The 14,292-nt window shown below is 42.3% G+C and overlaps 1 protein-coding gene across 1 annotated transcript in view; it reads right to left on the bottom strand.

The window, feature by feature from the left end:
- LOC106653858 (protein jagged-1) overlaps window positions 1-14,292 on the bottom strand; it is a 63,466-nt gene that overhangs the window by 10,226 nt on the left and 38,948 nt on the right. The window contains exon 3 of the mRNA XM_023462659.1: window positions 5,128-5,419. Within this exon, the coding sequence (XP_023318427.1) occupies window positions 5,128-5,419 (292 nt within the window). The remainder of the gene's footprint in view (window positions 1-5,127; window positions 5,420-14,292) is intronic.

Here is a 14,292-nt window from a genome sequence, read left to right as displayed (position 1 = left end):
TAAGATTAATAACATATCAGCGGTAGTATTTATAGCCGCGCGCTGTAGTATATATATCGGTGCACACTCGTTGCACTCGGTTGATTTCTCTTTCTCGCGAGTATACCACTGCCAGCATACTTCACCCATACTCTTCCCTTGCGCCTTTCCGTTTATTGGTTACGCAAATATCGCTCGTCAAAATTCCATTGTACTCTCAGCGGGTATATCGGCAGCAGCAAGATGGGGTCATCTTCGCTTCCATAATCGTATAGCCTTCATAATCACGTATAACAGCCTCCGAGTCAGCTCGACGGTGTGAGAGCGAGAGAGAAAAGTCGATCGTTTATAAGCCGAGGCGCGCGAGATTCTTCTTTTCCAAGAGGTGCAGTTTATCATGGTACTTCAGAGACGAGCTCGCTTGCTCGTAGAAAATCTTCGCAGTCAACAAATTGACCGTGCAATATTATGAACGCGCCACCGATTGTCTGGCATTCTTCCATGATAATTCCTTGTCCTAATTTTTTCCCTCCAATTTTTTTATTTGAAAACTGCTGAAAAGTTTCTCGAAGGAGTCGTCACGCAAGTACTACGTTGTGTGTGCATGCACTGTACAATGTTTATTAATGAATTTAATCAATGTTAAGATTTGCACCTTTTTTCACATATTTTTACACAAATTCAAAGTATGCGCGCTTTCACTGATGCGTCGCAAAATTAGTTCGTCAACGTGTAATTCCATTAATTTAATTTAATTAATCATTTTCTTTCTCATACGTTTGTATATTTCCAATCACGAGTTCATCGTTCAATAGTTGATGTTTTACGTTTCAACTAATTTTCTCATAAGAACGAGACAAGTGTCGATTGGCACTGATATAAGTTAGTAAGCAGAAATCGAAAAGTTGGCGGAGAAATCGCGAGTTATACCTATTGACCTTTCAATGGCAGCGCATCGTGCCGAGGCACGTAAAAGTTTCATCGCCAGTTTTGCTGCATAAAGTGCTGTTCTCTTCCGATGTCTATACCTGTATCGATACACGCTCAAGATTTATAAATTTACGAAGAAACGTCTATTTCCCTCGGGAAGAAGCTAACTCGTCCTTAGATTGGTATTTTCACCGATCCAAGTGATGGTACTTTAATGTACATTTTTTTTTTATTTCGTTTTTACGAGAGAAGCTCATTAATTAATTAATTGAATCGTAGATAGCTGAGAAGAAAATTTAATAGCTACGTAAGCAAATATTCAATTTATAGGACAGTGTGTTTAACACAGTTGCGGCGGCATGTATAGTGACAAACATATCGATTGTTTTACGAGCTTTCACAATAAGAATTTCTATTTCTCGATGTAACATGTTTAAATACGACGTGTAGCACAAAATATGCATTTGGCACCACTTTGATTTCATCAGGTGTTTTTTTGTCGCACGTATGTATCGAAGAATTAACGTAAAACGCGAATTAGATATAAATATTACGACGAGGCTCGGCAAAAAGCCAACATACCGGTATTTCTCTTGCGATGTATGAACAAACGAAACTCGATTCGTATACAGTACCTTTCTTTTAACATTTGCAATCTTTAATTCATTTATAAATTAATAATGATACGAGCGGCAAAAAAACAATATTGCCTCGACTTTTTACGCGAGTGCTCGCGTGGAATAATTATTAGAAAAAAATGAGTTAACGAGACCGCATAAGCATGTGCGCTGCGCAAGACACGCGCGAAAGTATACACTACGAAGCTGCTGGTGTGTCTATATAGCGAGGCGCGCGCGAAAGTGGAATGAGAAATTTGTTATTTTATTAGCCGCGCATGAATCATCTCCGCGCGCATGATGGCTACGTCATCGTCAAACGATCAAGTCTCGGCTTGCACATGTACAAGTGTCGAGATCGCAGACGAAAGAAAAGAGGTGCTCTTTAATAGCCGCGATTGCCGAGAGACGGATGTTATGTACCCCACTTACATCATTCGCCGCTACAACGCGATCGGTGCATCTTTCGCTCGTCGCGCGCGCGCGCGAGCTCTCGCTCAAGGGCCATATTATAGGCAAATCATGTCTCTTTCCACGATAGACTAGCTCACGATGTTTCGCCATTTTACGTGATTGCTTTTTTTCTTTCTCTCTCTCTCTCTCTCTCCATCCTCTATTAAAAATGTCACGAAAACCTATATACGACGATGTGAATATAACATTGATGATGAAATTAGTTTACTGCGGTTGCGGATAACGATAAAACAGGTCTCTCACACGTAGCACATGCTAAATGTTGCAGAAAATTTTATTACCCAAACGGTAAGGAGCGCATGTGTTGCCTAGGCGCAAAACCACATACTGGCACACATTTAATAAATACATTCTGCCCGAGGCTGCGCGCGCCCATCCATCAGCGATAAAAACAAATTCGCTTCAATTGCCACTTGGCCATTGTGCACACATGCCTCGTCGGCAACAAAATATTTGCTCGTAGTTCAGAACTTAATCGGTGAAAATCTATTATCTATCGTTTTTCTCTATTCAAATAGGTTTAGTAATAATTAGTTCAATTTGCGTACTTAATTTAAATCACCTCGAATAAATTACCTCAATCGCAGTGAAAAAACTACACGGAAAGGATGATAATAAACCTGCAAGAATTTTTCTCTCCACAATCGGATACGTTTCTCTCGCTTAATTACGATAAATTTGTGCAATTCCAGAGCTGCTCCTGTGTACAGACACTCGTCGGCTGCATCTCATCGATACACTTTTCGTATATAAGCGCGTGCACCGTATGCACGCATGCATAATGTCTTACTCCTTGGGTGGAAGCTTTTTTTTGCTCCACACACACACACACACACACACACATACGCGTTACACGTTCGTAAATCGATGCGGCGGTGTGTACGTGAATGCAGCTCATTAGGATGCGGCAGTGCGTTAATCACTGACAAAATAAGAAGCCCGCGCGCGTGTGTGTGTATGTAGCTCGTTGGAGGCGCGATGAAAGTCTCTCTCGCTCGCGCTCGCAGTAACACACCTTTCGTCGATCATTTATATACGCACACGCGAACGCGCGCGCGAGGTAAAAGAGAATATACTGCCATTAACTGCGCCAGTCTTAGGTATGCATATAATGTAATGTACGTAGGAAGCGCTTGAGTGGAAGCTCGGGGATTTTTTTCGAACGTCTCCGGTAAAACTCGGCATTGTATAAAGTAATGGGCAAGTGCTCGCAAGCGCGAGAAAGAGAAAAATATTGTACAGTTAATCGGGCGTGCAATAAAATCGGCCAAGGGGTCTTGATCCCGAGACTACGTATATACTCTACGAATGCACCGCGAGGCTAGCCGACGAGGAGCTAGGTTAAAACGGTGCATTCTCGTAAAATTGAAAATATGAAAGTATTTTTCCGAGTTCGATATGTATTTTACAGTCGCGCGATAAGAGATTGCGTGAATCATAGAGAAGGGCCGGGAAATATCAACTTTATTGCCGCGTTTATGGAGTATCAATTCCGAAACTATGGGCGCGTGCGGAGCTTTATCGTTTTGAGATTATTCCACCGCGCCGCCACCGTCGACGCTTTACACTATGTGTAAGTACAGAAAAGTCAGAAAAACGTATTATACTGCTAATTTTAATGCGTCGAGATAAAATCGCTACAACAATCTCTACGGCGCGCATACACACTAGATACACGTATGTATGCCGAGGAGGTAAACGATTACACATATAACCGAGTGCGTGTAATATGTGATCGTATAGCGGCATCGAATGAAATTGCTGTTAAATGATAAATTATCTAATAAATAAATTTTACATAATTCGATACTCGCTTTGATTGTTGAGGATCAAATATGAATATAAAAATATTTATTTTTACTCTACACTTTCGATAACTAGGTTAACTTTAAGAAAAATTAACTAAATTTGTACTATTACACTAACTAAAAGCTGCGAATACCCATAAGCATAACAAATACAAGTGTATATGATATCAATTACATAAAAGACGGCTACGAAACGTTATATCGCATAGAAAGCGAGCAAGAAATAGCCATGTATACATGGCATGCATATATAGAATGGCGATACCATATACATCTGAGAAAATGTAGAAGCTCGTAAAATATACGTATGTATAGGTACGCGTGTACGCGCGAGAGGCAGCAGCAAGTACAAGTGCGTATACGCGCGCGGCTCGGGATCTTAATATATCGGTCGAAGCTCGCAAAAATTGTTGGACTCACGCGGCGCACAAGTCATTTACGGCCACCGTAGGATATTGGGAATTAATCATCGAAAGTCCGGAGCTGCTACAAAAATTCAATCCCATTTGGCGGAGATGCTGCTCTGCGGCAGGATCGCTGCGCGGCCGTGGCACATCGAAGCCGCTCCTTCGCGTCTTATTGTGGCATTTTTTGTCGACAGCTCTCGCGCGCGCGCAAGAGAGAGAAAGAGAGAGAGAAAGAAGAAGAAATTTACGAAGCTCGGACGCCAAAGATTAAAAGTCACGTAAACGGGGTGCACTCTAGTATGAAATAATTCACAGCGACAGGTCCGATTAGATATATACGTTGAATATAATAACACTTTCTGATCTGCGTAGGAAGACAGCGACGACGAAGGCTACTACTACTTGAAAGGCTCGCAGGATGCGCTTCTCTTTTTATTTCTTTGTCAGAGTGTACCATCGCGCATATCATATCGTAGCGTGAGAAATTTTTTTGCGTATTATACGTAGTAATCGCGATATATGCTGCTGCTCCCGTGTTGTATTGTGATTATTATTAAGCATTTATAAATAGATATTGCGCCGTGTTTTATAAACACGTGCGATATGTATGCATACTTTGTTCTCTCGATGTATCTGTATAAATCTCACTCCTGACCTAACTGTCAATCAAAGACTCAGATGTACGAGTAGAGTTTTTATAGGTTTTACTCGAGCGACGGCGGAAGTCAATTATAAAAATGTTTGAAAGACAAGTTTCGACACAGGAATCGAATTGACTTACGTAAGAATATACGTGCCCATACAAGCAGTAAAATAAAAGCGAGGATGAATTCTCAGATTATGCATTTCTGAATTCCTTGAAAGCCAGCGAGTTTTTTTAGATTAAAAAGGGGGGAAAAGACGATGGCTTACCAGTTTCGCAATCGGCTCCTTTCCAGCCTTGAATGCAGACCTTGTCGCCGTTAGCGTCGCACGTGTAGTGGCCAAATATGTCGTCCCTCGGCCTACAGAATTTCGTGCACGTGGCGTTGTAGTAGTATTCGGTGCACTCCACCCTCACTCTGTACGCCAGATGAGCGTTTCGGCCTTGGTGATTTAGAGTGTGCCACGTAGGGCCGGGCAGCACGATACCGCTGTAGCTCGCCTCCTCGATTACTCCGTTGCTCTCCTCGTCCCTCGCCTGCAGGATCAGCGTGAACTGTCTCTGAAAATCAGGAAAAAGTCGCTCGTTAATACCCAATTTTTTTTTCATTCAGTAGTCATAGCCTTCTATGGTCAGGCGAGTATCAGTACATTTAAACCGATGTACACGAAGTCAAGTATCGATAGTATAGCTCTGCCGCGACATATATAAAAATAAACTCGGTCTCATGGCACGATACGATGATATAAGATTGCAAAAACGCAACTCGACATACATACTCTCGAGTCTGCGTCGGAATGGCACAGTCGAGAGTTCGTCAGTGGCAGGAGAGATTAACGATTTTTTTTTTGGATCGCAGACGGCGACGACAATGAGCGCCTAAGCTTTGGAAAAAATGGGTTAATATATATATCGAGAACATCATTACCCGAGCTGTCGTTGGGATTATTACGAACGTTAGCGATGCGTGCAAATTTCAAAGAACACCCCGTCGGCGGAGGAAGAGGGATAGAGAGAAAAAATCGTTCTCTTGTGCGGTACGTGTGCTTGCGAGTCGATTTCAACGTCGATCAAATACGATATTGAAAGACCGATCAATCTTGTATCGTCTCTTTCCTTCTCACGCTCTATCCAGATCGAGTATTTTCTCTTTAATGCCGCGCACTTTACTTTCATAAATCATTCGCGTCTTGATATTTTGCACACACACACACACACACACACATGTACGCATACGCTTCAAACTCAATAATTTTTTTCTATATACGTATGATTCCCGCACGCGCTTGTATACGTTTTGATTTTTTGCATTGATTCTCTATATGTGTATTGAATTTTAGCGAATGATAAATGAATAGTAGCGATAAACTTTTATCCATCGGCAATCGATTCATTGGATCGCTATTCTCGCGCAACAAATGAAAATTCAATCGGGCGAGGGAATTAGTTGAAAAAAGTCATTATAATATACAGCAAGTTTCATTATAAAATCTCTAGTAGGTGGTACGTACACGTGTAATGTACGATACGCGCCACACACGACTGTATCGAGGCGCAGTACTGATTAGAGCTGCACCAACAGACAAATAAACTCGTAAATATTATGAAGCATCGCGCCGAGTAGTACTTATTTTATCAGCCGCGTGTTCGATATTACAGGGTAGACCGTTAAAGGCCGCAGCTCTCGAGAGATTATCCATTCTATTTGCAGCAGCCTATGCCGAGGCTTTCAAGTGGCACTATATGACGCACTTATTTGGTCAGCAGCAGCAGCTCCTCTTTCCACATTTTTTTACCCATTCATCACATTTATTACTCGTGTGCGTAAGCTTTCTGTGCGCTCATTTTGTCAATAATTAAACGACAGTCCGAAAGAGAGAGAGAGAGAGAGAAAGACACAGAGAGAACCCGTGTAATGTGTGTGTTTATCGACGCTAATTCGAAAATTAATGGTCTATTTATCGAAGCGTTTGGAATGATTTGTCGAACGACATCTTATAATCATGCACGCCGATATACGGGTTTATCTTAGTGTCTTACCTTAATCGGTACACGTAATTGCTGCACTATTTTCCAAAGATGTATAAATACTCGTTAGCTCATGTTATTATAAAAACTATTAGGAGCTTATCGATAAAATCTTTTTTCTCTTTGACAAAAACAAACAAACTTAACGTTGATACTCGTCGAAATCAATGTAATATATTTAGACATTTAGAGATGAGAACCGGATCACATACGAAAATTAAAATTGTACATGAGTTTTTGTGTACCAAAGTAAATCTCAAGAGCTTTATACGATAAAAACGCAGGGTGTATTTAGATATTGAACTTTGATAAAAATAAAAGATTTCGAAAACTTTTATAGGACAATTATTTTTAAAATACCGGCGTACATGGAGACTATGACACGATATGCAATTTAGGCGCCACCACACCTATTAAGACTATCTTTTCGCAGAAAGGCAACAAATTATCCAGAGGCGGGTGAAAAAATAACGCCTACTTTTAAAAATATCTTATATTCATAAGTTGTAAAAACTTATTCACGCAGAGCACATAGCAAGAGCTGGAAAAAAGAATGAGTTGCCAGAGAAAATGAAGCAACGTCGAGCGAGCGCGTAATACGGGACTTTTATACGCAGTCTCTATCCCATGACTGAAAAAAGTGTAAGCAATATTGCATGTGAGAGAGGAAAGGGAGGGGGGACATGGAGACAAGAGCAGCATTGTCAACGACGCAGTACGGGACAATGACACAAAGAAGTCGCGCGATATAAGTCGGCGAAAATCTCTCTCGTGCGTACACGCGCAGGAAGTCGCGAAATCCGATTCGCGTTATCGGGCCAGAAACCGCATAGCTCAACTACTGGGCACCGTCATAGCAGCAGTAGAGTAGTACAAAGCCCGGGCCTGTACACCGTCAGTGCAGTGCACTTGGCGAGTAAGCAAATTATCGAGTCTGCACGCAGAATAGCAGGTCAGATGAAAGTTAATTGGTGTTAATTGGCGCCCCCTTAGGTAGAGACTCGGCGCGCTGTGACCCCACTATACTATATGTCAGCCTGTCTCCGACGCGAGCTGTTCTCACGGCAGTCGCGCTTCTGACACAGCGCGCCGCGATAAATCGACTTTTCACGCGGCTCTTTTCCGTATGCAAATGTGCAACACCTACGACGTTTCGGAATCACGGATTCCTAGACAACTATAGGCTCTTTCGTCAAGGCGCTCGGACGATTGTTTTACGTGAACGCTTTGGAAATATTTCATCGCGAGTTCGTTGATATCCATAAGATGCGTTCGTAGTTATTTTGGTTGACGTGAGTTCTCGTGTTTATTGACGACGTTCTTTATATGGCTTAACGATCGAGAAACTGTGAAAATTCTCGGGTCAACTTGCACGATTAATCACGAGACCGCTCGAATATTGCGTAGTGATGCATGTCGGCCACACGAACTCGGACCTAAGAAACATTTTATCTTGACCGTGAACTTAATTACGCGGCTGCATGCGTTTAATTGTGTCCTATGTACCAAGAATTGACGCTCAAGTCGGGAATGCCAAAGTACTCGCGTCATCCCATCTGTCCCTCTCTTTCCTTCTCGAACTGCATCTGTATTCACTTGAAACGATTCCGCACGCTTTATTTCTCTGGTCGAGCAAAGAAAACCGTAGGAAACAAATGAAACGACACGGCGAGTATGAATATTGTAATTACATTCGCGTATTACGGAATCGTTTCAAGCCCTCAGCGCGACTTTTCACACGTGCGCTCGGGCTCCAATCAAGCGAGAGCAATCGAGCGCGTGAAAATATGCTAAGACGTTACAAGTGTCTACGAACGGTAGTGTGTTGCTCTCGAGTGTCATCGAGCTGAAACACTGCTTGACGTACGAGTACTTTTGTCATTTTTTGACTTCACCTAAATCGCTCAATTAAAATCTTCGTGACGTTACCATTCTCGCGAATTCAGCGCATATGTCGTAGCTGCGAACGTTACACGTTACATGTACGGTGTCTCATGTACTCGTTAAATGCCGGGTAAAACTCGCATCACTTTACTTTTCTCTGAAATCGTCAAGTCATTTCATTTAACGAAAATTGAATTGTCATCGCTTGTCGTGGACCTTTTTACGCGCGAGCATATTGTCGATTTGTGAATTATTTATGTATTCGTTAATTTAGGCGTCGGAGATTTAACGCTAATATCGAATACGTTTTCTCTCGAGCGGATCAATTGCTTCGTTATCCCGAGCTCCGGGAGCTGGTGTTTTCGCTTTGTGTCGCTTTTCCAATTTACAAGAAACAACGCAACACTCGTACTCGCCGTAAGCACAACGACAGTCAATTTCCCTATAAAAATATCCTTCAGCACTGTAATATGCGTATGTAATCTTGCGTGGCACGCCGGTGCAGCTGATACAATATTTCTAAATTAAATCGCAAGACCACTTCCATAAATCGCCCAGACAATTAGATTATCCGCGTGTGCACATTAGCCAATAATCATCAATCACGTCACGCGCGCGGCTCGGCATGTGTATTTCGATTCGATAAAAAGAATGTGCCATTATATACGCGGCACGCAATAATAATACGAATAACTCGTACGGATAAGGAGCGCAGCGTCGAGCTCTTCAATTTGATTTTCGAGTATACAAAGGAGAGAGGGGGACGAGAGGCAGAGAGATTACCCAGACGCTGGCGTACACGAACACACACGTATTCGAGTGTCGGTTTGGAATTCGCGTATAGGTACGCGCCGATGAATCTACGAATAGTTCAAGCTTTTTATTAAAATACGCACACACAAAGCTATTATATAAATTATTCACCGAGCGCGAGCTTGGGAACGTCCTCGATCTGCTTTAAATACTCGAGCTCAAAAATTTGAGGCTCGATTTATATAATGATCGCAATAAACAAAATGATGATGCGAAAAGCCCATACACGATAACGGACTTGGCGCGCGGGCCCCGAGTGCCTCGCAAATGAAGTGCGAATTGCGCGCGTGTCTGCCGTTTATTTATAATATTAAACGTTCGAGTGATTTTTCGGAGAAGAAAATTCGTTATTCTGCACTTAGATCATATTTGAAAGTGCAATGGATGAGATGCTGCGGGGGCTCGCGCACGAGAGCTCTATGTATAGCTCTGCGCGCGTTCGTGCTGCAAGCTGCGCCGCGCAAATTCCGAGTAATAGCCATTGAAATTCTTTCTGAGTATTAATCATCACGTAACGGTATGATAGTACACGTTACATAGAGAGCCGGCAGAGATGATGAGAGAAACACATACATAATATAATCCAGCATTTATGACTTGGAAACTCGCGCATCCCCATCGATGTTGCGGAAATAAATAAGTAAAAGCTGCAAAATTCGCTGTCCTGGACGCGCAGCCGTACCGGCGACACACAAACAACGACTTTTCTCGAAATCACCTTGCGGGCTTGTCTCTTTCTCTCTCTTTCTCTTATCACGATTTCTAAAACGCACTGCACTGCTTGTTTGATCAAATACATACGTATAGGTATATATAGACAATATCTGTCTTCCCTAATTGACCGGAGGCACAAAAATGAAGTGGTTCTGGTTTCTCGCCCGAGCATTAACGAGCGCTCTGCGAGTACGAAGCGTAAAAAAAAACAAAGCTCGAGGCCAGTTTCTGTTCTGCAGCCGCGTGCGCGCGCGCCTATACACGTGCTGTGTGGTGCTCGCAGCTGAAAATCCTTATTCTTACTGCGCGATTTCTATATCGAATGCTGAAGTGTAATACAGTGAGCAGTACGCAATTCTAGAATATCGGGTCGGCGTGTCCGAGGATAAAAAAAATTATCTACATGGGCGCGAGACGTTTATATAAAATACAACGAGCTTTTTCTGTGTACATAATACATTATTAAATATAGAGTATGTCGCGCGCGTATGCCGAAGTGTCTCGTAATGCCTGCGCGTTGAATGAAGTTTGTTAGTTGGGTGGCCGGGCGCTAGCTACACGTACCAATTGTCACGATTTATACATACATGTACTCTCACGAGCCAAATATCATTTTTGCTATCGTTTTTAACGAGTCGAATAATATCTGTATATCTCCACTAATGTGTTTGACAAGTTTTTGCTTAGCTCTTGAGAAGCTAGAGTAGTGTTTATAATCGCGTGGGAAAGTAGCCGATGCAGCTCCCTGCGTTTACTCGATTTTCGCAAATCAACTAAAAAAAACAAAACAAGGTTAAGACTGACTTATAGGTCAAACGATTGATTGATATCAACGAGGATCAATTATTTACCGAAATTTTAAAAAATTTCTCTCCTCGCTGCGGTGGTAATTATCAAATGTTTTTCTTATCGAAACCCATCTTATCCCGACCGAGTAGAGTATGCAACTTTTGGTTGCAGAGCCAATTACCATTATTAAGACGTTCAAGCGTCTCGAAAACGATGTGAAGAGTAAATGAAGGAAAGGAGAGAAAAAACGCGAGCGCGCAATTTCCATATTCGGTGTACTTCTTTCTTTTTAGCAGTGCACTCGAGCAACGGAACACATCGCGAGCAGTAAGGTACGCGTACATGTTATACAGCTCGAGACCGCCGCAGGTGTTTGCCGGCGCGAAGAAATTCAAGTGTTTGTTTTGAGAAGTGACCTCGATGTTGGCCTACCGATTGGCCGCTACACGCTGAATATCAATTAGATTTCGTACTTGCTCTCTCTCTCTCGCGCGTTCGCTCGTTTGCTCCATATGCGTATAATATATATTTTGCGCGAAAAATCTGATTTATAGCCGCTTGTTACAATAAGCGCGCGGATCGCGCGCGATCAATCACGGCCGATTAATGATTGCTCGCGGTGTACGCGGCAGCAGCGACTCACGGAGGCTGTGTGTAGCAAGCATGTGTACAACAGACGTATCAAGTTGCCCGTGCGACAAGCGAACGCGGGTGAGCGGTGCATTCCAATGTGACGCTGTTGTACGCGCATAAGCGCGGCTCGGGGTGGCGCGCGCGAGCTTGATTCTTTGCGGCAGGCGGACATTGCAGTCGAAGAATTTATTATTCATCTTTGGCACTCGAGGCTATATAGGCATTGCGCTGCCGTTTACGCTTGAACCCGACCGATCGCAACTTGGAAAACTCGATTCTTTAATCGAATTTGATCATTTAGACGCTTGGCAGGTTTTGTGTAGCTGGACCATAAATTGATCCTCGTAGAAACAAGCGTCATTAATTGATTGTGTCGATTAACAATCGCATCGAAAAAGTACTTTGTTTTGTGGCTTTTAATTCTGACGATTGACACGTAAAAGTCGATGGTGGTGCTGCTGCTGCTTCACAAAAATGTGGAGTACACATAACATCCTATTAAATTGTCTTAAGTGGTTTTCGCGATATAAACTAGCGCGCGTAAAACGTAGAGCCATTTCGAGTCTATATATGGCAGCTCGTAATCGTACACGTGTAAAATAACTCAATTTTCTAAGGCACACGCGGCGTCTCGCGAGCAAGGATCATTGCTTCATTTTAAGGTACAAAGAAATAGCATCGCTCAACGTAATGAAGCTTGCGGTTGAATGAAATTTATTAAATTTTACAATTACACCGTATACGAAAATAGTTCTAAACACATTTTCGTGCATCTAAACGTATAAACAGCGACACAGAAAGAGAGAAAGATAGAGAGAGAGAGAGAGAGAGAGAGAGAGAGACGATTATATAGCAAGCTAAATGGTCCAAGTGCAAAAGGAAAAAGCATTAGATTGGAGAAGGTAGAGAAAAAATGGCCAGGATGCACCGAACAACCCTGCATCAACGCGAGGAATATACTGTGTTATAACGGAATCGCAACGGATTCTGCGGAAGCTACCGCCACTGCTGCTGCTGCTTTACGTTGTTGTGCGCATCTTGTCGCGTACCGAACGGTGCTTCTTGCTCGCTCTTTCTCTCTTTCATTCGTAGAGTCATCCCAAGAGGTACGATCTCTCGGTAAATGAATGTATAGATATACAGAGAGAGAGAGAGGTGCGTTTTTAAACGATCACGTCATGTGGATCTGGTCGAATATATATAAATAAGCCAGTGGGCGCTGCTTTTCAGAAATGAATAACATCAATGCCTGTATGTCTATGCAACCATTAGTTACAACTATTAGTGAGTTATAATGTGCAATTTGATTTCGAATTTATGTCAATGCTCAGTTGATAAAACTTGGCGTTAAGCAAATTAGCGGCCACGCGACACTATTAAACTGTTGATATTTATGGCACGATCTTACCTCTTTAATAGCCTTATAATTACTCATAATAATGTCACAATTTTGGTAAATTGTCTAGGTTATTTCAAGCTTATTAAATTCGGTATTTTTAATTTTTATCAAAACAAGGCGAAGTGTCGTCACGTAAAAAGAACAACTACTGTATCGAAACTAAAACAGGTCTTTTAATATTCTCAACGAGTAAGCGACTGATCGATGCTCGTCGCAAGCAAATAAACTCGAGCTTAATCGACCAATTACTCAGCAATTAATCTTCGATTCCCTCTTATTTTTTATGAAAAATCTATGAAAAAAATGGTTGATACTTCTTCTTTCGATCTGCTCATTATCCGAGCTCATTGAGCAAGCGTAAAGAGAGCTATATACAAGTGAAACAAAAAAGGACAAAAAAAAGGAAAAAACCGAAGCTCGCTGACGCGCGCTCATCACGTCTCGTTCTCACATTTGCGCTTTCGCGGAAGGGACGCAGTGCGCGCGTCGAGCTTCCTCTCTCTCTCTCTCTCTCTCTCTCTCGCTCTTTCTCTCTCCTGGCCACGATGACGAGAACTGCGGCAAAAAATTCACTCGGCTCGCAATCACGCGCTAATTGGGGCTGCGTCGAGTGCTGCATGCAGCGCGCTTATGTATATATACAGGTGCACTTCTGACCAAGCCTACATCTTTTGCAAAAACAAAAAAAAAAGTACGAAAACTGCGACTCGGGCTAAATTTTGTACGTTTGAAAAGCAGTTGTTGAGCACGACTGAAACTTTCCGTCATTGGGCAACGATATACATTCGATGAATTATTTTTACAATTTGATCGATTGCTTGCAGTCCTGTTGGTACGCTTTGATTATCTTTAGTTTGTCAAACGAAAATAATGCATCGATCGGTTGAAATCATTTATATGCAAGCGGATAGTAACGAGTGAACAATTAATGCTGCTGAAGCTTGCCAGTTCAACGCATTTCCATATTCTCTCCGCTGATATTCTTATCAATAAAAAGAATCGCGATGTTTCGGATGAGTCAAAAAAAAAAAAAAAAAAAAAAAAAAAAAAAAAAAAAGAAAGAATGAGCTCACGCACGCATACACATAGGGTATAACTGCGCATAATAAATGAATCTTGCTGCGCGGAACACAACAAAAACTCGTGTAGTGTGCGGTGCAGAGCGCGACGTCAC

This window comes from Trichogramma pretiosum, unplaced genomic scaffold, assembly GCF_000599845.2.
Source record: "Trichogramma pretiosum strain Unisexual culture from Peru unplaced genomic scaffold, Tpre_2.0 scaffold11, whole genome shotgun sequence".
NCBI classification, from domain to species: Eukaryota; Metazoa; Arthropoda; class Insecta; order Hymenoptera; family Trichogrammatidae; genus Trichogramma; species Trichogramma pretiosum.
Note: the sequence above shows the minus strand (reverse complement) of the source record. Positions and strands in the feature narration are given on the sequence as shown.